Source organism: Paramacrobiotus metropolitanus, unplaced genomic scaffold (genome assembly GCF_019649055.1).
Source record: "Paramacrobiotus metropolitanus isolate TYO unplaced genomic scaffold, Prichtersi_v1.0 Parri_scaffold0000111, whole genome shotgun sequence".
Classification (NCBI taxonomy): Eukaryota; Metazoa; Tardigrada; class Eutardigrada; order Parachela; family Macrobiotidae; genus Paramacrobiotus; species Paramacrobiotus metropolitanus.
This window is the reverse complement of record NW_026570331.1, coordinates 251763-274834: the sequence shown is the minus strand read 5'-3', so window position 1 is coordinate 274834 and position 23072 is coordinate 251763. Positions and strand designations below refer to the sequence as shown.

The window sequence follows — 23072 nt, the reverse complement described above, 5'->3', positions numbered from 1 at the left end:
ATGCGGAACAATTATTGTTTAACTGCGTGGTATAAGTTGTGTGGGCGGTAGGCGGTTAGTAGGCGGGCGGACGTTTCACTTAACTTCCCCGCCTCCTTTAACGCCTCCTGGAAATCAATCATGTGTGCGTATCTGTAGCCCTCCCATTTGCGTGTGGTAAGTGTCATTGTTGTTTACTCGTGTGACTACATATAAATGCAAGAGGTGAGTTAACCACAGCATTTGGTAAGCGCTGACGTGACTAATAATGGATCCCTCCACTACCATTCAGTTTAATTTCGGTTCACTTCTAGCTAGCGGTTGCAAAGGAGGCGGCGGCGGTGCCGCATCATCATCATCATTACCTTCGTATAATCGCGCATATGTCCGTGACAATAACAACGACGACGCCGACGACGGCGACAATAACAAGGAGGATAATCGTCGTAACGGCCACGGAAGAGCCGACAGCGACGACGACCAAGCCGTTTATGATCATGACGACTACGAGTGCACAACGCTGCTTTACAGTAATCCCGAGAAAGACCGCCTGCGACACATGTATACCGTCATGTTCCATCTGCCACACTGGAAACGCTATTATTTATCGGGCATGGGGTACAACTTTAGAAGCACTGTACGCTGTTTGCACTGTGAGAAAGAACTATACTGGCGTCAGACAGATGCCATTATACATCACGCTGAACGAGAATGTCAAGATATGAAAGCTTACTCACTCCTAAACACCGATCCCCATGAATGGCACGCATCTCGCCGCCGCACTCACCCCAACCGTTTACGTACCTTTTACGACCTGCCGAATTTCCAGGATATTGAATTTTTGGTACAGCACGATTTTTACCCAACTAACGAAATCCAATGTGCACATCCTGGCTGCACATGGACAAGAAAATGGGAAGATATTAGATCTGTTGATTACCTTAAAAATTACAGCCATGGCCGAGTGCATCGGTACAAGGTTTTTCCTTACGATAGTAAAAGCCCAAAATTTTCAGTTGTGAAATCTTTAATGAAATCGCAAAAAGACAGTGTGCAAAAAATGAATGAATAAAAACTAATTTAAAATTCAGCATCTGACGTAAATGTATGGTTTAATTCTTGCATCTTGCTTCCTACATGCGCTCTGCGGTATTCCGAGACACGACGCTCAAAAAAGTTGCTTTTGCCTTCAAGCGAGATGTTTTCCATAAATGGTAAAGGGTTAGGTGTGTTAAATATAGCATCCACTTCTAGCATTCTTAAAAGTACATCAGCTACAAACTGCACGTAGCGTTTCATAATGGTCGAGTTGAGGCCGCAAAGGGGATGAGAAAATGCATTTTCCCAAAATCTCGATTCGATTTCTACCGCCTCCTGTACCATCTCAATGATTTTTTCCGTTGGCACTTTGTATTGCAAATGACGGTAGAGCCAACAAGCGAATTCCACGTGCTGCGACTCGTCGCGCGCAATAAGTTCATTACTAAAGGTCAACCCTGGCAGGAGACCGCGGTTCTTAAACCAGTAAATAACCGCAAACGCTCCGCAAAAAAACAGCATTTCTACGCAGGCAAATGCAACTAAACGTTCGCTGAATGAACGTTCTCGACGGTCTCTGATGTACCGAGTTGCCCATTGCGCTTTTTCAGCCACATTTTTATTGTTGATAATTGCTTGCAGCAGCTGTAACCGTTGACTACTGTCTTGGACGTAGGTTATAATAAGTAGCGAATAGGTTTCGCTGTGTATGTTTTCCATGAAGATTTGATACGCATAAAATGCCCTTATCTCTGGACTTTGTATTTCTGTTAGAAAATTCTCCGCTAGATTTTCCATCACTAATCCGTCCGAAGCAGCAAAAAATGCTAGCACATTACAGATTAGAGTTTTTTCGTGGTCTAGAAGGGATGGCCACTGTCGAACGTCATGCGCGAAGTTGATCTCTTCAGGCGTCCAAAAACAGGCCACGGCCTTTTTATAGAGCTCCCAGGCTTCATCCAGTTCTATTGGAAATAACACATATCTTTTCCATGATGACTGAAGAATGGGCTCACCTGCTGCTCCTGCAGCAGTTACTATATTGCTGCTTGTTTCATCCTCATCGTCACCGAGAGTGCGGCCATTAGGAGGACACCTGTTGTCACTTAGATCAGCGGTAGCAGCATGCATTGCTAACAGACTAAATTTGATGCCTTGAAATAAAAGCAGATGTACAGTGTATTATATAGCAATCTGCGGTAATTACAGTGGAACAACATTATCACGCAACCATTACTTGATAAAGATCTGTCTGTCTGCCTGCCTGCCTGTATATGTCCGCCCTTAGTATCAAGCAGATGCAGATTTTTCGTAATATTTTAAGGTTTAAAAAGCCCTGCACGCTGACGATTCTAAAGTTAGTTAGTCAGTCAGTCAGTCAGTCAGTCAGTCAGTGAGTTATTCTTTTTCGAATCTTCTCATAACGCGTAGTTGGAAATTTTAATCACCTTTTTCAAGTGTGATCTTCAGCCTTTATTAGATTTGTTGTGGAATGGCTTCGTCACAGTGTCTGAATGCATTTTCTATCGCAGCAGCCGCCGCCCCCGCCGCAGCCGTTCTTACCAGCCAAGTGTCTCAACAGCCACCACCACCACCAGCAGCACACGATCGTCAAGTGATGGGCCGCATTATGACGCAACAATCACACCTTTATCAGGAACAACAGCCGACATCATCAGGAGCTAATACAACAACAACAACCTATCTTGCCTTGCTACCGTTCCAAGCAGCACCACCAACAGCCGCAGCAGCGGATTCCCAGACGATGACGGTGACTACGACAAGGATTACACCAACGATGACTAACACCATGACCACCACATCTCCGCTAAGTTTCCTTCACCAACAGCGTCAGCAGAATCAACTACGGCAGCAGCAGCATTTTGGGCCGTATCCTCAGGCCACCGGCAGCTATTCTATTGCATCCAATAACTCTACTACGGCTGCTGACAATGTGACCTTTGAAACGAACGGTAAGAGTAATGATTCGACATTTTCGGTTACGTTTAACTGATTTTTCTTCTAAGTTGGGCAGATTGCACCATTTCTTAAAATCTGTGATAACAAAAACAAGTACTTATGTCGGTGTATGATTATCCTAGACATATCTCCACCGCTGAACAGTCATCTCCACCACGCATCGATTCTGAACGAATTTCTCGTTAATGCTCACCAGCAGCAGCAAAGCATTCCAACAAATAATAGCAACCCGTTTGTCAGCCATCATCATCCTCAAAAAAACGACTGCCAGCACCCGCAACGTTTTCACGAAGCTCCTGTCTGGGTTCCCCCGCTCGCTTTATCAGAACATGTACTGCCGCAGCCACCGCCGCTGGCCAGGTATTCCACATCTCTGCCAGGTCAGCAACAGCCACATTACTACCATAATTACTCAGTATCGCAGCAGCAGCAGCAGCAGCAATCACCACTACATACGGGAGGGAATTTTAACAACCAGCCTGTCTACACTGTTGACATGACTGTCCCACAAGAGGAACTACAGCAGCAGCAGCGACAGCAGCAGCAACATCCGTGCCCATATGTTATGCTGAATTTCGATAAAACCGCTTCGCGACTGTCCGAATACGTGCCAGACACTCCACTTACAGCTAAGCCATACTTGGATCCTGTCGGCCATTTTAACCAACTGGGTAGAGTACGCGAAGCGCGGCGCGTAATTAATGACCTGCAGCACTCTGTTCTTAATCCCAATACTACTACCAAGGCTGAATGGAGTGTTATTATGGAAGCAATGAAGACGTTCTACGTAGTCGCCGCAAAAGAATATCTTGACTCGCATCCCACTTACAAGAATAATTTTGCGGCAATCATTGCAGAAATAGCTTCGCGAATACGATCAGAAATCCGTCAACACCAGCAGCAGCAGGAGCAAAACCATCATAACGAGATTTTCAATCTGGAGGCGGTACGAGCAGCGAAGCGTAAACGAGACGACTATTAACATAGCCCGCCTACGCCCGCCTCCTTGATGCACCTGCTTATATGTGCTTTGTGACAACCACACCACCACCACCACCACCAATTTAAACCGTCTGTTCCGCTCATTTACGCACGCAAACAGTTGGAAGTAATCATAATGTCAACGTCTACGTCTGTCGTTGATGCTGCTAATAGTAATACCCAAACTCCATTTCTCGTGGTGTTTGAAGGGATCGCCGGGTCGGGAAAATCTTCACACTGCTCTCTCCTAGCATCTAGCCTTATTCAAGAAGGATATCAAGTTTCCCATTACAGTTTTCCCTACTTCTCTTCCTCCTGTAAGCAGCCCTTCTTTACCGACGCAAAACAGCCGTGTTTGGCGCCTGCCTTGAATTCGGCCTTATCATCCATTGGTCATTTTCGATCTGCATCCACTTATCTTATATTAGCTGCCAATAGAGGACTACTTAATGAAGCAATCAAGAGTGATCTTGCTGACGGGAAAATTGTGCTCGTAGAAAAATACCTGCTATACGACCTAGCCCATGGATTAGCACGTGGCCACACTTTAGAGTGGATGGAGAACATTGAAAAAAGTGTATCCAACATCACACCAAACATCACCTTTTATTTAGACCTCCGGCCCATGGAAGCGCTACGGCGTATGCTTCGCTCACGCTGCCCTTCTATTGACCAGAGTGTTAGTACAGTTGTTGATGACTATGGTAAAGTTTGTTCAGCATATCAATTGTTATTATCTCAAAATAATCACTCATGCAGTTGTTTCTATGTGCCTGCTACATTGTGCTGTGAGTTATTGTCACGCAACATCCTGAAAATTTTTCGGGAAGTGTATAATGAGAACAGTAAACCGCTTGATGTAACCAATATTCTTTAATCAGAAAAACGAATAAACGCATGCAAGCAAAACTGAGCATTTTTCTTGCGATGATATTGTACCTTCAACAGCAAACTAAAACACGCATGCAGCATAAAACACTTGATTTATGTCTTTTACAACACATTAATGAAACGTTTATTTTTATCTATTTGAAAAATACGAGGTTGTTCATAGAAAACCAGCAGCTCAATCGGCTCCTTTAGAGGTGTTGCAAATTTAAGTTCCAGTCTAGCCATTTGTCTCCGCTCAACAGGTATATCATCTGTATTATGATTGGGTGTGAGGTCAAACGGAAAAATGCTCTGTAAAAAAAGAATTTACCGTGGCGACAGTTACTTATTACAATGTGAAATTCGAACTCACCGTTCCGTATCGCAACTCCAGATAAGACGTATCGGAAGAACATGCATAGTCACGATTGCCTAGTTGGCAAGCTAATGCAGTGTACAGCAAAGCGTAATATCCGTTCTTAAAGTCCGTCTTATAGCTGTAAATTTGATTATCTACAACTAAGCTTATCTCTTCTAGATCAAAATGTTGGAAATTTAACGGGTTTTTCTGGTAGTTGCCCAAATAGGCGTCGTGCGTTACCATAGCAAATATTAAACGATTTGGCACCTTCTCTGTACCAAAAAAGTTATCGATTGTATACAGTCGCTGTCCTGGGGTAAGAGCGCGAGTTCGTACGTCCGTTGCAGCATACATTTTGTAGATGGCCGGGGCCGTGGATAGTCTTTTTTGAATTTGGTCATTTAATTTAGCCGACAGTTTAACGTAACGGGTGAGTAAACGCATATCCAGTATGTTTAGAAAATAATTAGGGTCAATGTCGCCCGACATCAAATAGAATGCAGGGTTTCGTTTGAATAATCTGATTCGGATAGAAATTTCAGGAAGCAGGTAGTTGTCAAGGTGAAACAATTCATGCATAATTTTTCCTAACATTTCGAAAGGTCGGCCATCTTTTGTTATGTTGTAGCGCGCTGTTAAACCTTCGTTGGTTTCCGCATTCAATACATCGAAACTGTCTAAACTATTCTGGGGTTGTACGCGACTTAGGCGGTCTTTAAACCACATTACATTTCGCAAGAGGTTTTTTTTCACGCCGCGGGAATAGTTCAGTAAAGTATGAAAATATGCTTTATACCCGTAATTAGCGTAACTGACAATGAAAGGTGTACCGTTCAGTTCAATTTCTACACGCTCAAAGCAGAGATAGAAAAGGAGATTAACGGGTGCGGCATCGCGGATTCCTATGTCGCTTAATTTATTTGCGTAATGCTGTCTCTGGCTTTCATCCAACCCTGACACTATATTGGCAATTACTGGATCATCCAGTGGATTTTCCGTGTAGTGTGTTTGCTTTAGCGGCTGCAGCTGCTGCGGCTGCCCCTGACCAGCCACGGGCGCTTTTGGCTGAGCTGATTCAGAAGCGTCCACTTTGGTAGTCGCTGCTTTAATTTTACCTAATGGTTTTGTGCTGTCACGCCCAAGAATTTGGCAGCGCATGTACAACATCGTATCGGCTAAATCTAAATAATATTCCGTAGATGGTATCAGAAATTCAATTATTTCTGAATTATTGACAACCTGGTTCAGCGGCAAAATTTCCATGGTATGACTGCCCTCAATGGTTGACTGTGATACCGGAGGGTCAAACAACTGCAGTTCATCGGGAAATTTTTCGATAGTCGCTTGCTGCTTCGCCATAATATTTGTTAAAATTATTATTAGATCAGTGAAGCTAATGTCTTTCCCCGAGTAATTTTTTTGAAATAATCCCGTTCGAATTGCTCTTTTATTACGTCGTCTCCGTCGTCCCGCTCGTCTTCTGCGTCGAAAAGATTTGCCTATGACCGTTGACTGCACAATAGTCCGTTTAATGACACGATTTCCTCGCCGTCGTCGTACTCGTCGTCGTCGTCGTCTATTCGTCGTCGTCGTATGTCCCGCCGTTTTTAATAGTGTTTAAAGCGTAAGAACGCGAGTACAAGACTCTACTTTTGCAGAATGAACACTTACTGTCGCACTTTATTCATTTTATATAGTAGTAGTAGCAGCAGCAGCAGCAGCATCAACAACTTACAAGTTCTTCAACAATCCTCGCGTTCTTCAACTTACAAGTTCTTCAACTTACAGAACCACGCCCACATTGTTCTTACGAGAAAAAAATTAAATTGCGTTCTTTCTAAGTTTCTTTTCGACATCAAATGTCACTTTTGCGTACATTACGAAAAAGATTCCACGAACACACCTACACAGATGTGGACTCGTTGAGCTTGCATTTTCGATAATGGAGAACCACTGCCGATTCCCCAAGCGCGTCTTCTTTCCATTGCATTTTCCAGTCAGTCTGTAGCTGAATAAATGGGTTCGCTTTGGAGAACCAATTATGCACAGGAAGGTAAATTCGTGTGGCAGGTTCGTATCCCTTCTCCAGTTCGGCCGGGGTTATCATAGCGAGTAAGTTTTCTGCCCGACTGCCAAACGCTGCAGGGATAATGTGACTCAGTGTTAGCAGAACCTGTCGTCGTCCGCGTGCAGGATCAACCAAGAGACGATGGCGTGCAAGGCGTGTATCGCTGTACTTGGGAAAATTTTGATCGTGTACGTAAGACGTGAGAACGTGTTGCCGCATAACTCCATTAGAATCGTCATAGGTCAATCCGAGTGCCGCGCAGAGTAGATTACCGCGGTTTACAATCTGTATTTCGTCATTCTCACTGAACCAATAAAGTCTTCCATCAATTAACTGGATCTGCGGTCTGGTGGCCCAGGCACACGCCGCTCCACTTCCTGTAAGTATCGCATCAACAGCTTTTGCAAGAGCGGCAATCAGATCTGCAGGCGATTTTTCGAAATCTGATTCCGCTAAAAACCCATCAAGGTATACTTCGCAGGAATCTGCTTGACTCTTGTAATAGATTGTCAGCTGCCTTTGCTCAGGCGGAATTTTGGACAATTTTGCGGAGGAATAAGCCCGTACGAGAGCCACTTCCCACGGCTGCTCTAATTCCTTGTAGGACAGCAACGGCAGCTGAATCTTATTTGAAAAATTCGTTGCAGTATTATGCAGGACCGTAGCGCCATACGCTGGTGAAGCTCCGCTGTGCAGCACCACATAATATCCATTTTCCATCATCTTCGCGTTCAGGTTACAGTCTGCAACGAATAACAATCAATTCAAATTTTTTGAAAGACCCATTATTAACACTACAGAACAACCTGGCCAAAGATAAATCTTCTTGATAGAACTGCGCCGCGCGATTTCCGTCTCGTACTGGTTGCCCAGTAGAAAGTGATGTAAGCCGATAGGTTATAACCGGACCGTAAACGATTTCGGATACGCGAAAAATTTCGTCACTAAACGTTTGCGTGTAACCTTTGCTAAAAACAGATTTCTTTAAAACAACTCTCACAAGGTCCCCTTCTTTAAATTTTGGCTTGGCAAGCTTGATAAATCTTTTTTCTTGGCCTTGTTTGAACAGTTGTGACTGATTTTTGATTGTCACCTCCGCCGGTTTCATTTTAACACCGCTATGAATACTCATATTATAATTGCTAACAATATTCTGCAGCGCCGAATGCCAGTTAGAACTTTTGGTATAGGTAAAGTGGCGAAAAAGGATTGTCTTTAGCGTTCGGTTGTATCGCTCTGCAAGGGCTGCTTTGAAGCGCGAAGAAGAAACCTGATGTCTTATCCCATACTTTTGGAGAACGGCATTTACTTTTGCATTCAAAAATTCTTTGCCAGCATCAGTTACTGCACATAAAATTGTTCACGTAAATAAGGATGCATTTACTGAGACTTACAAACATAATGCACTTACTTAGTACAATTGGATTTCGTATTTTAAAAATTTTATCCATTGATTTTGCCACAGTTTCACCCGATTTGTTTTCTAAGGGAAAGGAGGTTGCATAGCGGCTCACGCAGTCCACCATTGTCAAAATGTACTTGTATCGCTCGTTAAACTTTTTAATTTTTTGTAATTCCACCAGATCACCATGCCAGACATTGTCCACTCCCACACAAAAATTCTTCAGTTTTTTGAATTTTATTCGTACAGGCTTATGAACGGTGTGAGTTCGCTGCTGCGCAAGAAAATCTTTTACATCTTTTAGGGTAATCTTAACTCTTTTCTCAACTTCCCGTTCTTTGGCCACTCGATATAGACTTGCAGCGCCGGTGAGGTAAGCCGGTGATGTTATATCGGTGTACAAACTTTTCAGCAGTGTTGCCTTTCGCCGACTCTCTGCTGCAGTAGTCACGCTCTGTCTTACTTTAGCCATAACTTACCGCTTATTTAAATCCAGATGTGCTCTTTGATAAAGATCAGAATCAGTTGACGAGTTGCAAACGTGCGTGCGGAACGTAGATATATCCACAAAGTCTAAATTAAACGTGCTGGCAGCTGGGGACAATCAACATGCACCGAAGCACATCCCTAGTAGTCAGCAGCGTAAAGCAGGGAGGAAAATTGTTATTTTTCTGCCCATTAAATTCACTTATATACCCTCATAATCTGTCGCAAATCAGCTTTCCCACAATTCTCCTCCCACTTAAAAGGGAGGAGGATTGTAGGAGTTCTGCTGGGCGGTTCATTCGACTGATAAAACATAGCAATTATCTTTATTGGCGCTCTTTATAAGCCATGTCCGCGCTGTTAGATTTTCTGGTCACTTTACTTTTCCGGAATGGTGCGGCGCTACTTTACGACTATAGTCAATATTATTACTAAAGCACTGTCTTTTGAAGTTGAATATAAAAATATTCCTCGGCGTATAAACGAAGCTGTCGCCTGCAAATACCGTGCTAGTATTGTTACAGAGAATATTTTTGCTGTTGGAGTTGGCAAATCGTCCGCTACCGCTAAGCAAGACGCCGCAAAAAAGCTTTTTGCCATCTTGTTACGCAACTATCAGCACAAGCTACTTGAGTTGTTGGGTGCACCGCAGTCTCTCACCTCAACCCATTCCCTTTCCCGCAGTCATTTATCTTTGCCTTATTTGCTGGATAATATTGCCACGGTTTTAGAATTTTGATGTGGAATATCGCCGACTGCCTTCAGCAGAAGCTACCAGCTGGAACTGTCAAGCTACTGTTGCGAACGAGGATATTTTTGTTATAGGGTGTGGCCCAACAAATCAACTGGCCAAGTGTGACGCTGCACGACAATTAATCGGGAAAATCCTGCAGAATTATTATAAGCAGTTACTAGAAATCCTAGAGTGTCCTCCACCTATTGCATCTCCTTCCACAGTGCGTAATAGCAACGATGCCACTTGAGCGTCTTAACTCGCTTACCAATCGCCGCCGTCCAGATAGCCACCACAACCAATCTTCTACACCATCTCAGAGCAGCGGCGATGAAGAAAATGCCACCACCACGACCGCCACTACCACCACTACAATCATCCGAATCCAAAATCTTAATGAAGATCGCGAGAATACGCCACCTGCAGGAATACGAACAGTACCGTCTTCGCCACCGCCGTCCTACTCTACAACAGCTGACGGTAGCGCTAGGCGTCACGCCCTCGACCTTCCAGAGCATGTGACGCTGTCACTAATTTTGGTAATTCTCGTCGTCGCTTTTATCTTTCTTATTTTTAGCATATTCTTCACTTTCATCAGCACTTTATTAACTATACGAGACTTGCAAGTGCCTAACATTAATGTTAACACAAGTTATTTTGTATAGCCACTTCCCGTTCCCGTAATTAGCCATCGCAACACCTTTGTCTGCATTACAAGAATTACTAACTTTTATCAGTTTCGCAATATCATGGAGCAACCACTTATCAGGCTGGATGATTACTTCCACACTGCTCTACGAGCTATGACGATTGCGCGCCCAGGACTGGAGCCCTGCCCACCCGCCGTTTTTGTATCGGATCCATATCGGCAATACACTTACCTGGAGATCTACGGCCACTTCAACTTCCGCCATATTAACCAAGTAATTAAGAATTATTTTAAGGCATTTGTGCAATGTCAGCGTTGTGCCAGCTGTTGTACATTGATAGCACGTAAACGTGGAAAATTACGCTTGCTCTGTTTGACCTGTCCGTTCCAAGTCGTTGTCAATAAGCGTATGGGTACGATTGCCGCAACGGCCACCACTTCCGGCGGGCTGCCTGACGTTGTTGTTGAGTGAAATTTACCTCTTCTTATATGGACTAGTGCTCCTGTGAGCTTACGAATTATTGTAATGTGACAAGCGCAGTTGTTGTTGTTGTTGTGCCTGACGATTATTATACGGAATAAACTTTGCGAGAACCAGCCAGCCAGATTTCAATTTCCCAGCAGCTGAAAAGGTCACCAGGATTACACTCATTTTGGTACTAACAATTATATTCTACCGTTCGACCTGCATTGTGTCACCGAGCGCTTGTTTAGTTGCATTTGCTCATAGGCAGACTTATTCACTGGATCCAGCGTTTTTTACCCCACTAGGTGGGAACTGCAGAGGCTCGCGATACATTCATATAAAAAATATGGATGTAGGCAGAGCCTCTGCAGTAAACACCTCCGTGGACATCATAAAAACTTGTGCAATGCATTTGTTATTGTGCAACCGCCGTGCGATAATACACGCGTAGGAGATTAAAATTATAATTTTGGTTCAAAAATTCAACAAAATTCCAAATTGCCGATGCACGTCAAATGCAAGTTGTATAATAACAAAAGTCAAATTAGTTTGTCAGAACAGCAAATCGTTAGTAGCTGTAACGCTTATAGAAAAACGAAATTGGTAACCATTACATTTTTAACGTAAATAATCTATGTACATTTTATGCATTTAGGACGAAAGAAAGGAAATTGATGAGCAAAATTGGCGATAAACTATATACAAAAGCCTTTTCAAAACAAATATGTATATCTAAACTTCAGCGACGTTCCAAACGGTACCCACTTCCGTCGCGTCGATTCCAAACCGCATTCGCCTGAAATCCACCGCGAAAACCACGGCCACGACCGCCACCGCCAGGAGGACGACCGCGACCGCGACCACGCAGTACTCCCAGGTGCCCGCTTGCCACCATTGCTTCAGGAAGTTGCACATCTATTTCCTGTCCTGACAAAAAAACACATCGTCCAGATTTTGTTGGTTCGTATAGATAAAAAATTGTATAATTACCCACCACCGCTCCCGTCGCCTTCATGTTCGCTACTCTCCCGCTCCAGAACCGAATTGTTCCCGTGCTCTTCATTATGGACCACTACTCGGTGCTGGTCATCATCATCATCTTCTTCTTCCTCCCTTTCCAGAACTTCCTCCAGCGCGCTCATGCTGCTGCTTCTGACATTGTGCCGTGGAGAAAATGGTGGAGGAGCGGACGAGTTTCCGCTCATAAGTTCTACAATAAAGTAATGATCAGTGCGATGAAAAAATAAATGTATGCAGCGTTATAATAATCAAGCAAACTCACCGTCTGCGCTGCCAATACTCACAGAGCGATTAGGAGAAGATGGTGGCAGTGGTAGAGCCGGTAGTAAAACATTTTCGTACATGTGTTCTACAAGGCAAATTCAATATACGTGCAATAACGGAAATACCTAAGCATCATTATATTACTCAGCTACACTTACCGCCCTGTTCGTCCTGCTCTTGATCGGCGTTATTGCGTCCGTGCACTTCCGCAGAAACAATAACTCGTGACACATTAGAGCGTGGGGAATTGTACACGGGAGATTCCCTGTCGTCCGCACGGTACTCTGCCGGAAATCGCGCATTATTTCCCGCAACTTGCTGCTGGCGGTCACGGCAGTTGTTATCGTTGTTGTCGTGGTCGTGGTCGTGATCGCTATCGTCGTCAAAGTTCATCACTCTATCATCAAGCACGGGATTATTTCCGGCAGGGCGTGGGGACGGCATGTGGCGAGTCGGTGTCCTGGAATTCAGGTTGGCTACTGGAGAGAAGCCATGGTGCTGCTGACGGCCGGGATTGAAGATAGGATTCGTTGATACTCCGCCACGACCACCACCCCAACGCCCATCGTGCCCACCTTGAACTTGTCTGCCCAGTCCCATGCCCGGACGATTGACATCATCGTTAGTGCCGCCGCCACTGCTGCTGTTGTCCCTGTTGTTATTAAAGACTCCTCTCATCCAAGACCACACCGAAGCACTGCGGCGACCGCGACTGCGTTCATGGTCCTCATCGCCACCGTCATCTTGCTGATTATTGCCGACGCCTCCGCCGCCGCCGCGAATAACACGATAACCACGCTTCCACAAGATACACAAGATGACTAGCAGAAGCAGAATGACACTTGCTACCGCAATACTAGCTGCAGTAAACCGATCTGCCAGCAATCCCATACGAACTTCAGCACTACCGTCACGACTACCTACAAGCAAACACGGAGGGCATGATATGTTGGCACAGGGAACAATGCGAATCTGTAGCATCCGGTAGCGCCAGCGTGGCTGGTGTCGTCGTTGGGGACAACACGGATCCAACAATAGTCGTCAGAGGTTCGTCATCATCATCATCATCACTATCCTTGCCAGCAGATAACGATGACAATTCAAAACGTTCCGACTGACCGACATCCGCATTACTACTGCTATTTAATACAAATAATTCTGCGTCGTTGCTTTTGGATACAGCCGCACTAGTGTTTTCGCCCGGATGCGAAGCCAGCAGCAGCGGTGGCAATATACCCATATCAGCTGTTGTGTTGATAAGTGGGTGTGTTGCGAGAATTGGCTGTGGGGAAGTAGAAATATTCGGGACGCAGGTGGAAGGGTCAGCAGCGTCTGTAACCGTGGGTGGAGTTATACTTGCCAAGGTTGCTTCGGCCGGCATCGTTACAGCAGCGGTTGACCTGATCGTGGAGTTGGTAGCAGTCGTGATACGAATGGTGTCCGCCGTGCTCGTTCTTTCACTGCTGATATCCGCTTCTGGCGCCGTCATATCGGTAACTAACGACGACTGAGATGAAGGGGAAGGTGTCATCATCATATCGGGCTTTTTGACACAGCTACATTATCGCTACTCTGATCCCTATTCTTGTAATAACTCTCACGATGCATGACCAATTCGACAGGGAATGACGTTGCGAACACTTTATCAGTGATAAAAGAGGTTGTGGTTAATATCGACATCAAATTAAATTCTAGCTGGGCGGGCGCGCGTGTGGGTGTTACAACAGCGGACGGCGTCAATGTTGTCTTTATCGTAGTCGGCGGTAGCTGTGTAGCAGTTTTGCCGGCAGTACTTAATCCGCCCACCACCACTACTTTACGCAGGTAATAATCACTAGATGTAGTCAGCGGAAGTAATGTACCCGTACTTGCAGTCGCATGACTAGGCGGCTTTCTCGAACTCGCATACGTTGTTAAAACGGCTGGCAGCGATAACAGCGTAACGGGAAAAATTGCAGCAGTAGAATGAGTTGTGTTGTCCACACCAATAACAATACGCTCCCCATCATCACTCTTACCGCTCAGATTATCGGTCGCGGCTGTTGATGGTGCCATAGCCCGTGTGCTGTATTCCCGATCCCGCGAAGGGTTGAAAATGGTCGAGGTTTCTCCGTTGATGAATGGTAGCAGTGGAGACTGAGACTTGTCGGCAGTAGGTGATGGTGGTGGAAGTGGACGAGTCCGTGCTGCTGCAGCCCATGGGCAGCATGGCGGATACGCACATCCGGTGCGTTTGTCTGCGAAATATTTTTATATTATTATAAGAGAAAATACGAATGCTTAACTTTAAGAAATTATTTCAACGATATTATTTGACAATTATTTAAATGTTTTCATTACTGTGTTACCTGCAGGGCAACGAGGAGCAATGACTCGGATACCCAAATTCTCCAGGCATTCCAGTTCGCGGCATTGCTGGCCGTCGAAAATCGTCTGCGACAGGATGATGAGCTGAAGGTCGGGAAAATTATGGGTTGGGCTCTGATTAGGCAGGACGTCCACATCTGATCCTGATAAATCGAGCATGCGAACGCCTCTGATCATTGCATCTGGATGATTGTCTAACGGCCACAGTGATGCTTTACTGTCGCCGCATTTCCAGAAGGTAGGATAGCAGGTGCAAAAATGCGGGCAAGGTGCAGCAGAGGAATCGGACTGCAGCGACTGACGGCCATAACTGCCGGCCAAGAAAGCCAGACAACCTGTATATACCGTAATCACCAAAACAATTAAGCGCGACATTTTATTATTGTTGGAAATAAAATCAATAACGCAGCGCCAATACGATAGGCATTTGTAAAATTGTTGAAGGAAAAAGAGAATCTCCGATTTGGACTTCAGGACAACAAACATGAAATTAAAGCGCTGCCTTGTGAAGAGCGATAAATTGCACTTACCATAGCCCAATGAAGACAGCGCTGCCCGTTATCTGTGTATGACTCTCCACTGGCTGATGGAATGACATTAAGATAACGCGCCGTGAGAACTCTGCAATTTGTTTTTTGCATGGACAATTACTCTGTTGGAAAGTATTTTGTTATCAGCTGACCGAAACTGCAGTACCATCAGTATACATGCTTGCATCAAAATCCAGAGCATTCCACGGATGACTGACTGCACCAGATCAAAATCCATTCGGTCAGCCAGCTGAGGTGCTCTCTGTGTGCAACGTATATGCTGTGCATAATATGATGTTTACAATTATTAAATGCGCAGAGATTCTTGCAAGACAGTGGACCGAGAGAGAGCAGTGTGCCCAGTGGTCACGCAGTGCACTGCGCTCACTCGCATACAACCGCATGCCATACCAGCGAAGCGTATATCAGCGCGCATGTTTATAGGATTACATAGCAGCGTTGATGCATAACCGTCGTACACCGACTCTACTGAACTGTGTAACGTCTTTCAGTAGAGTCAAGTGTACGGCGGTTGTGCATCAACGCTGCTGCATACATTGCGCAGTAGTGCATAGGTGGGCACTGGCTATTGCCGCCCAAATACGTGTATAGGGCAGGCACTAACCCTACGGTTCACCCCTGTGCTGGCATATAAGCGGGTGGGGGTAGGGGTGTTTGCCAGCACAGCAGGTGGGACCTATATCATCACGTACTTTATCGTTACATATAAGTGATGATATGCTCGTAATTACACGGTCTTTAATCGTTACTGTTATCTGATAAGTTAAAAAATTATTAAAGTTTAAGTTTAATCGTTTAACGTCCGCACACAATCTGGGTAAGACCCAATTCAAGGCAGCAGACTCGTCATAATTAAAAAAATAAAACACACGATATCAGTAACGACAGGCAAACAAATTAACAAGCGCTCATATTGCCAACAACTGCAATAATCAGTAAAGTATAGTAAACCTTCTTAAGCGACTTCACTGTCGTCCAGTCAACATTATTTAAAGCTCAAAGCTCGGGGCAAATGTTCCAATGAAAACCGTTGCCCCGAGACACCGTTATTTAAAGCGGTTTTAATTTTAGTCAAATTCCCGTAAGCGTCTGCCGGTATGCGCAGATCATTCCATATCCTGGAATGGTACATACGTTAGATCCGCAAATCATTCCATTTCCACACCCGGTACACTTAAAGTTAAAGTTAAACCTCCTATAGTACGGGCGTGTTACTGTATGGAGGCCTGCTCTGCGCGACAGTGAGCGTACACATAGATGAATACTGTACATGAATCCTTTCTTGTGAGTTGTGCTGCTTTGCGGCATTTGGTCCGAATGGGTGGCATGCTGGTAAAATGTGATATAGTGGTGCAATGCTATCCGTGCTAGGCGTGCGACTTTTATCGATCCATTTAACCACTGCGTTTTTCTGTTTGGAGATTTAACACCTCGTTGACTAGCAGTTTTGAGCAAAGCGTTTGACTCTCGCGGTGGAAGTCACCAGAAGCATCCTACTGGTCATTAAGATCTTGTAACCAGTCATTCTTTTTGTTGTAAAGAGGTTTGATCAATAACATTGACCATTAAGGCAAAATAAATACACTAGTACCTTCGCCTGATTTACTGGCAGTGAAAGAACTTGGGAACTTCTTTTAATTAGATGTCTGCTTATCAGCCGCTTATCTGTAATTGATCGCATCATTCGCATGGATCCGCACCCGCTGTCTTTGCTTAGCCTGTGCTGACCCAGGTTCTACCCAAAAGGATGGTGACTTCCACCATCCTAGTTCTGGACTTCCGGTTGCATTGGGTGGGGTGTAAGAATACTGTTAGAAACTAGTTTCACCCACACAGACCGAATTTGCTATAAATACGTAGTTAGACAGGTTAGTGATTTAATAAGGCCGGTTGTGGTGTGAGTAACCATGCTAGTTAACGATTTAGTGGTGCTCGTTATTCAATACAACAAGTTCTTCCTGCAGGCGGTTGATTTCAGACTTCGTCATGAACCGTGTCCAACTTTGGGTCTCCGGTCGGCGTCTAGACTTCTGTATGAAGTTTTGCAATTACTTGGCACAGCACAGTGGTGCAGAGAGTAATTTACTATTTTCTCCATTATGCGCGGAAGTCGCGCTCTCTCTTGCTAGTTCTGGGGCGAGAGGTATCACGCTGGAGGAAATTAATCACGTGCTGGAACTGCAAGAAGGATCAGCACTGGAGATCGTGCATCAAATTCTGATCCATCTGAAGCAGAACGAGGAAACTTTCATACCTGATGATTATGGTAATTCTGGTAATTTCGTTGCTTCTTATAAGTATTTCCTAATATTTTTTTACTTTTTTAAAACAATCCTCTGTTTTTGTACCGAATAAAATTCATTTTAACTTGATAGCCTGAAAAATCCTAATAATCTTAATAGTTCTGTTGAACAGTGTTTTTATTAATAATTTTGTTCTTCGAAGTCCGAATCACTTCGAAGTCTGCCTGTTTCATTTACACATATTATTTTAAAGGGCCAGTTGTCCACTATAAATTGTTCCTCTCCTCTGGACTATTTGTCGAACAGCAATTTCCAATTAAAGAATGTTTCGCTGCCGACGCAGAGCGGCTATGTGACGCAGTCTGCTCTAATGTTCAGTTCGCCAAACATCCTGACGAAGCTGCTCTGGCTATAAATGAATTTGTTAAAGAGCAGACATGTGGAACCATCGATAATTTGGTGACAGCAACCGAGTTCTCAGAGTTTACCAGACTGGTATCGGTCAATGCTTTATATTTCAAGGCTAACTGGCACTGTCCGTTTTTGGAGGAAAACACTACGAGCAAGCCATTCACTACGGCGCGTGGTTCAGACTATGCATACCAGCGCTGCTATTAAAGCAAAGCTGTGCGCATTCTGACGGTACATGGTACTATCTGCTGCACCAGGCAGGTCTGCTAGCTGCCGAAAATACAGTTTTGGAGCCTGTTTGACCTGCAGTCTGTACGAGTTGACATGCTTACCTTTTGTGTAGTCACGGTACACTGCATTTCTTAATAGCGCTTGCCTCGATACTAAAACCGACATGTTCAACGCCACAAGGAGAACTGTACAATCCGACACTAAGCCATGCTTACATGTCAGAAGTCACAAGGATTGGTGCTGAGCTAGATCCACATTTTTCCCCTATATACAAGTGGTGTCCGATTTTTTTTTATGACATAAGCTATATACAATGTTATTTGTAATTTGTAAGTCTATTTATGCGTATATTTTCATCCAGAATCTTTCCTATAAAAAATTTTGTATACTCGTATACAGTACATACAAGACTTTATAAGCACACCATGGCCATACCGGCCTACATCTTAGGATGGATCTCATATCTTGTAGCGAAACTAGCTTCGGTACAGGAAACCACCGTTCCAGAAGTGCAGGTCGATTAATGTACCAGGTTACCCGTGAAAGATTTGGGACGGGGGCATGCCCCGTATCCGAATGCATCCCTTATTTACAGCTCACTGATACGGTATCCTGCGAACGGTGTTTCAAACCCCGTACCAACTACCAACCGCAACCCATTTCAACCAACAATTTTACGCGCACTACTACGCAGGGCCTGCGATCTGGCCGCTCAGTAAACTTGAGTTTCTTGGTTCTGGTAATCGTAATTATAGCTGCTTCGTGACCTTGCATTCTTTTCCAACCTGAACAATCGATTGCTTCTTGGAAGCACTGCATAAGCAGTTCCAGTTGAGATGCTTTAAGAGCATCGTTTTAGTACCTACATGGCGCAGGGACTAAATGAATGCCGTAAACGTTACGCTAACAGTGAATTTGCTACACATGTATACAGGGAAAACGGCGTTTCATACTCAGTCAATACAGCAACGTTAATAGGAAGAAACGCGGAAATGCGTGAATGGCCACAGTTTGCAGAGTCAGCCAATATTTTCGTTCTCACATGAAGAAATAAAAAACGTATAAAATCGGAACGAAGAAATAAATAATAGAGCTGACTGCTCGGCGGTGAAAATGTACTAACGGAATAATTAGCGGATTAATGTAAGGAGACGCTGCCATCCATCGTTGCATGTTCCAACATTGTCAGATAATTCATATTAAACTGATTGTAAACATCGTCCAGCAGAAGATATGTCTCGGCGGAATCACCATCAATAACCAGTCGCAGAGCCTGAGTCAGTTCAGCAAAATCGGGGCGGTCGTCCGGTAAGCATCCCCAACAGCGTGACATCCATCCGTAACTGATAACAATGATTCATGTCAATGATTAACGTTAACTACAGCTAAAATTGCTAAGTACAATATACTTGGTGGTTTGTTAATTACAAAACTTTCAGAACTCGGAATTAGTGAACTAAATGTTCTTAACGCGCTTTGTTAGGCATTCCTAAAATAACAGATCGCACTTACATGGCGATCGGACAGAAGACCGGCCTTTCCAAACGTAAACCGTTTCTAAGCGATATTACAAATTCCGAGATAGGCCGGCGCATTATGTCGCTTCCACCGTATGGAATTTTGCCCAGACTAAACGTCTCCCACATCGTCACGCCAAATGACCATACATCCGATTTGTGGGAAAATATCCTGCTAGTGATGGCTTCGGGTGGCATCCAACGCACCGGTAGAGCCTCCTAATAACTGCTAAGTTAAATTTATTTTTTTATCAACTTTCAGTGCGCGAAGAAACTACCCAGTAATGCTCTTGCAAAGATAGAAACTCTGAATGATGGTGCTATTTTCAACAGAATCTTGGTTGGCCCTTGATACCTTGTTGCTCTGAATAGAGTACATTAATTTTTTACATTTTTCTTCGTTATTTCCCGTAGTGCAGGCCAATAAAAAAAGATTATTACAGTAGCGGTGTTTTAATTATCTCCAATTAACAACATGCATTTTACTGCGTACAAGACATACGAGTATAACAAGCGACAACTATACTGACCTTAGGATCAAACGGAGTATCGTCGGTACCGACTTGCGCCATTCCGAAATCGGATATCTTCACCACGCTTCTATCACAAATCAAGACATTACGCGCCGCGAGATCTCTGTGGATGATAGATTTTGTGCCGAGGTATTCCATGCCACGGCTAATTTGATACACAAAACTGAGCAAGGCTTTGGATGACAAAAAAGGAGGGCTCAGTCCGTGCTCGGCCCAGCAGGGATCGTTAACAAGCAAAAGTTGCTCGATGCATTCGGCTTTGTCCTCGTCGTATGGCAGAATATTTCCGTTCTCATCCACATGATTATAGACGTGTTCAGTGCTATATGACTGGAGATACATAAGCAAAGAGCCGAACTGCGCGTACTCCAGCAACAAGACTACGTCACCTTGCCAAAGAAGAGAACACATTACGCCTTCAAGTGTAAAAGCCTAAATAATGAACAGAAGTAACACTGCCTCACCTTTTGTTACTACCCCCAATAAATTCACAATGTTCAAATGACGGCCGGCTTGTGTCATAACCTTCATCTCTTGTAATAACTGGCGGATTTGGCCGGTATCGTATTTTTTTCTCGCACTCTTGACAGCAACATCCACTTTACCGGGATGGCCGTAGACGCCGTCCGCAGTGCCTCTCCAGACTATACCGGTTGCCCCTTTGCCCAGAAGATTATTTGCTGCAAAGACTTACCAGCTACAATCTTTGTGGTAATTGGCGGTTACACGTATTTTATTCTTACAGATCACCACTTTAGCCAGGGAAATCTCCAGAAGACTAACATGACCCTTGAGCGCAGGATCATTCATAATCAGATTAGCATGAACGGAAGACAGATCATGCAATGCTCCAGACTTCACGAACGAATGAGGACGCCAGCGAGCCTTGCGCATGGTACTGTGTCCTTGACGATGGTTCTTTAGCCGCAGACAACATAACGCCACTACTACGGCCGCTGCAATCGGAATCAGCGTTCCCAAAGCAACTGGCAAGGCTATGCTGGTGCGAGGAGTATCCTTCAGCGAAGAGTTCTCGTTAACAGTATCGTCGCCTAAAAAGAAAACGACTCAACAGCAAGAATTCGATGTTTACAAAAGCTCAAGGCCGTTTCTGCTTTCCGTTGGGAAACAAACGGTCAATGAAAAGAACGGGGTGACCCTTTTATCATAAGGCTGAAAATATTCCCACCAGAATTTAAGTATTCCTCTGGAACCCTACCCACATGTCTGCAACGCGAGGGCAACGGTCACTGTTTTTGGCATAAGAAAATTATCCAAACTTCAAAGTATCAGTTCTAATGAACCATTACGCGATAGCCTGCAACTCCTTGTTGCCGTTCATGCGCTCTTATCGATGTTTGTATTTAGCATTACCTGTAAAATAGGATGCTGCGGCTACACCACATTTGTACCGCTGATGAATTTTCGCTACATCCAGCGAGCTTAAATTCTCGTTTTGCCCTAATCGTGTCCCGTTAACGTTTGGGATCATAGTTGGTTTACTCTTGTCAACAGCAAACTCGTTGAATGGGTTGTAATGCGTAACTGAGTAGTAGTCGTAAGGCAGCCCGTAGGTCTCCATTTCATGACGGATAGCGAAATTGTTGAACCCTAAATGCACCAATACATTTAACAGAATTAGAAACGGTTTACTAGTATGATTAATTCATTTTGTTACAGCAGCCACCTTCGTTGTACATATACATATATAGCTAGCAGGACAATTGTACATTTAGATCTAACCAAGTCAGTCCTAATTAAAGCATCAAACAGCTACCTTCTGGCTTAATATTGCTCCATATGATTTGTATATATTTGTCCCGATCAGGCCTCTGATTTTCATGATAAAAGCCCAGTGTGTGCATGAGTTCATGTTGAATACTTCCGTACTCATTCAGACATGCTCTCTGCACCGGAAACGCTTGCTTCCCACCCGTTCGTCCGGTATACGATAGGCAACTACGATCAAGGATTTCCAAGAAGTTTTTTTCAAAGATTTTTTAAAACTTTATGCACTGCAGCTACGAACTTACTGTGCGCCTTTCGTAATATAAAGATAGTCTGGTTCCGTTGTGCGCTGCACAAATTTTACACAGTTCCCGGTCATACGGCTGATGATCTGCATGGACGTTAACACCATCTTCCTATCCGCCGTATCTAAAATTATCAAACCTAGCAGAGATGACTGTGGAATTACCACACAGCGATAAACGTAATATTACCGTTGCGCATAATGGAGCTGAAACTGTATGGAACAGTGTTGTTAGGCCACAGCAAGAAGTCGTATTTTGCGGATCCATCTGTCACTTGAAATATAACGATCACAAAGCATAGCGTCCTGAGTCGGAGTACAGCTTCTTTAAAACTGGCATGTCCACGTAAATGCATTCCTGGCTAATCTTTACTGTAACCGAAAACCTAGTAACATTCGGTTTCTTTATTGGCATTGGGTTAGCAAATCTGTACGTTAGGTAAATATTACAGCAGGTGTTAAATTAGCTCAGTGCTAAGTATGGTGTTAAATATCACACTTTATAGTGTCGCTGCGACTGGCGTGCGTGGTGTTTAGCTCTGAGCATTCGCGCCTTAGAGCATGAAAGTGTTAAACGCGAGATGAAAAGCCCTCATTAACACCAAATATTCTGAACAAAAACGTGGCAGTGTCAGTAAAATGTGCAATTAATTAAACTTCATGCCGGCAGCTATTTAGCCACCAGTGACGAATCCGACATACCGGTAAATCAGTTGCAGATTTCCCTCACTGTCAGTTGGTAATCCATGTTTTTGTCGTTGGGGCGTCATTGTAGTGCAAATTTTATGGCCTAACTGATATCAGTTTTTCCACACCTTTGTAATGTAATGCAGTTGGGAGCAAGCATGTATTTACAGTCCATTGTAAGTCGTTTGTTGTAAACTGGAAAT

At 44.2% G+C, this 23072-nt stretch overlaps 4 protein-coding genes across 7 annotated transcripts; 1 reads left to right on the top strand and 3 right to left on the bottom strand.

Annotated features, from left to right (window-relative positions):
• Nucleotides 1-11752: 11752 nt before the first annotated feature.
• On the bottom strand, nucleotides 11753-13235 carry LOC129597921 (uncharacterized). The gene is made up of 4 exons (XM_055495627.1): nucleotides 12456-13235; nucleotides 12296-12382; nucleotides 12008-12223; nucleotides 11753-11940 (listed from the first exon to the last, which is right to left on the bottom strand). Exons 1-4 carry the CDS (start codon nucleotides 13186-13188, stop codon nucleotides 11753-11755), a joined length of 1224 nt encoding a protein of 407 aa, XP_055351602.1. The 5' UTR covers nucleotides 13189-13235.
• A 595-nt stretch (nucleotides 13236-13830) lies between these two features.
• On the bottom strand, nucleotides 13831-15826 carry LOC129597920 (uncharacterized). The gene is made up of 2 exons (XM_055495626.1): nucleotides 14646-15826; nucleotides 13831-14534 (listed from the first exon to the last, which is right to left on the bottom strand). The coding sequence occupies exons 1-2, from the start codon at nucleotides 15148-15150 to the stop codon at nucleotides 13831-13833; spliced, it is 1209 nt and encodes a 402-aa protein (XP_055351601.1). The 5' UTR covers nucleotides 15151-15826.
• A 712-nt stretch (nucleotides 15827-16538) lies between these two features.
• On the top strand, nucleotides 16539-18076 carry LOC129597919 (serpin B10-like). The gene is made up of 3 exons (XM_055495625.1): nucleotides 16539-17014; nucleotides 17194-17481; nucleotides 17712-18076. Exons 1-3 carry the CDS (start codon nucleotides 16963-16965, stop codon nucleotides 18074-18076), a joined length of 705 nt encoding a protein of 234 aa, XP_055351600.1. The 5' UTR covers nucleotides 16539-16962.
• Nucleotides 18077-19004: 928 nt separating this feature from the next.
• On the bottom strand, nucleotides 19005-22969 carry LOC129597908 (fibroblast growth factor receptor 4-like). Of its 4 annotated transcripts, XM_055495610.1 has the most exons (10): nucleotides 22885-22969; nucleotides 22373-22568; nucleotides 22184-22307; nucleotides 21928-22109; nucleotides 21525-21761; nucleotides 20894-21202; nucleotides 20615-20830; nucleotides 20148-20539; nucleotides 19613-19836; nucleotides 19005-19443 (listed from the first exon to the last, which is right to left on the bottom strand). In XM_055495610.1, the coding sequence occupies exons 2-10, from the start codon at nucleotides 22536-22538 to the stop codon at nucleotides 19239-19241; spliced, it is 2055 nt and encodes a 684-aa protein (XP_055351585.1). In that variant the 5' UTR covers nucleotides 22539-22568; nucleotides 22885-22969; the 3' UTR covers nucleotides 19005-19238. The 4 variants fall into 4 exon arrangements, with proteins under 4 accessions (XP_055351585.1, XP_055351584.1, XP_055351586.1 ...); XM_055495609.1 differs by lacking the exon at nucleotides 22885-22969 and having other exon boundaries at nucleotides 22373-22640; XM_055495611.1 differs by lacking the exon at nucleotides 22885-22969 and having other exon boundaries at nucleotides 20148-20530; nucleotides 22373-22640.
• Nucleotides 22970-23072: the final 103 nt, after the last annotated feature.

What these genes read in the sequence shown, in the direction of transcription:
- LOC129597921 (XM_055495627.1), bottom strand. Translation starts at nt 13,188, where the DNA reads ATGGGATTGCTGGCAGATCGGTTTACTGCAGCTAGTATTGCGGTAGCA. An exon ending in AGAGCAGGACGAACAGGGCG is followed by an intron (nt 12,383 to 12,455) that starts GTAAGTGTAGCT and finishes TTTGCCTTGTAG; the next exon opens with AACACATGTACGAAAATGTT. An exon ending in TGAAGGCGACGGGAGCGGTG is followed by an intron (nt 11,941 to 12,007) that starts GTGGGTAATTAT and finishes TTTTTTTGTCAG; the next exon opens with GACAGGAAATAGATGTGCAA.
- LOC129597920 (XM_055495626.1), bottom strand. Translation starts at nt 15,150, where the DNA reads ATGTTTGTTGTCCTGAAGTCCAAATCGGAGATTCTCTTTTTCCTTCAA. An exon ending in TGCTCCTCGTTGCCCTGCAG is followed by an intron (nt 14,535 to 14,645) that starts GTAACACAGTAA and finishes AATATTTCGCAG; the next exon opens with ACAAACGCACCGGATGTGCG.
- LOC129597919 (XM_055495625.1), top strand. Translation starts at nt 16,963, where the DNA reads ATGGTGACTTCCACCATCCTAGTTCTGGACTTCCGGTTGCATTGGGTG. An exon ending in CCGGTTGCATTGGGTGGGGT is followed by an intron (nt 17,015 to 17,193) that starts GTAAGAATACTG and finishes GGTTGATTTCAG; the next exon opens with ACTTCGTCATGAACCGTGTC. An exon ending in TTTCATACCTGATGATTATG is followed by an intron (nt 17,482 to 17,711) that starts GTAATTCTGGTA and finishes ATTATTTTAAAG; the next exon opens with GGCCAGTTGTCCACTATAAA.
- LOC129597908 (XM_055495610.1), bottom strand. Translation starts at nt 22,538, where the DNA reads ATGCATTTACGTGGACATGCCAGTTTTAAAGAAGCTGTACTCCGACTC. An exon ending in CAGCTCCATTATGCGCAACG is followed by an intron (nt 22,308 to 22,372) that starts GTAATATTACGT and finishes TGATAATTTTAG; the next exon opens with ATACGGCGGATAGGAAGATG. An exon ending in GTCTTCTGTCCGATCGCCAT is followed by an intron (nt 19,444 to 19,612) that starts GTAAGTGCGATC and finishes CATTGTTATCAG; the next exon opens with TTACGGATGGATGTCACGCT.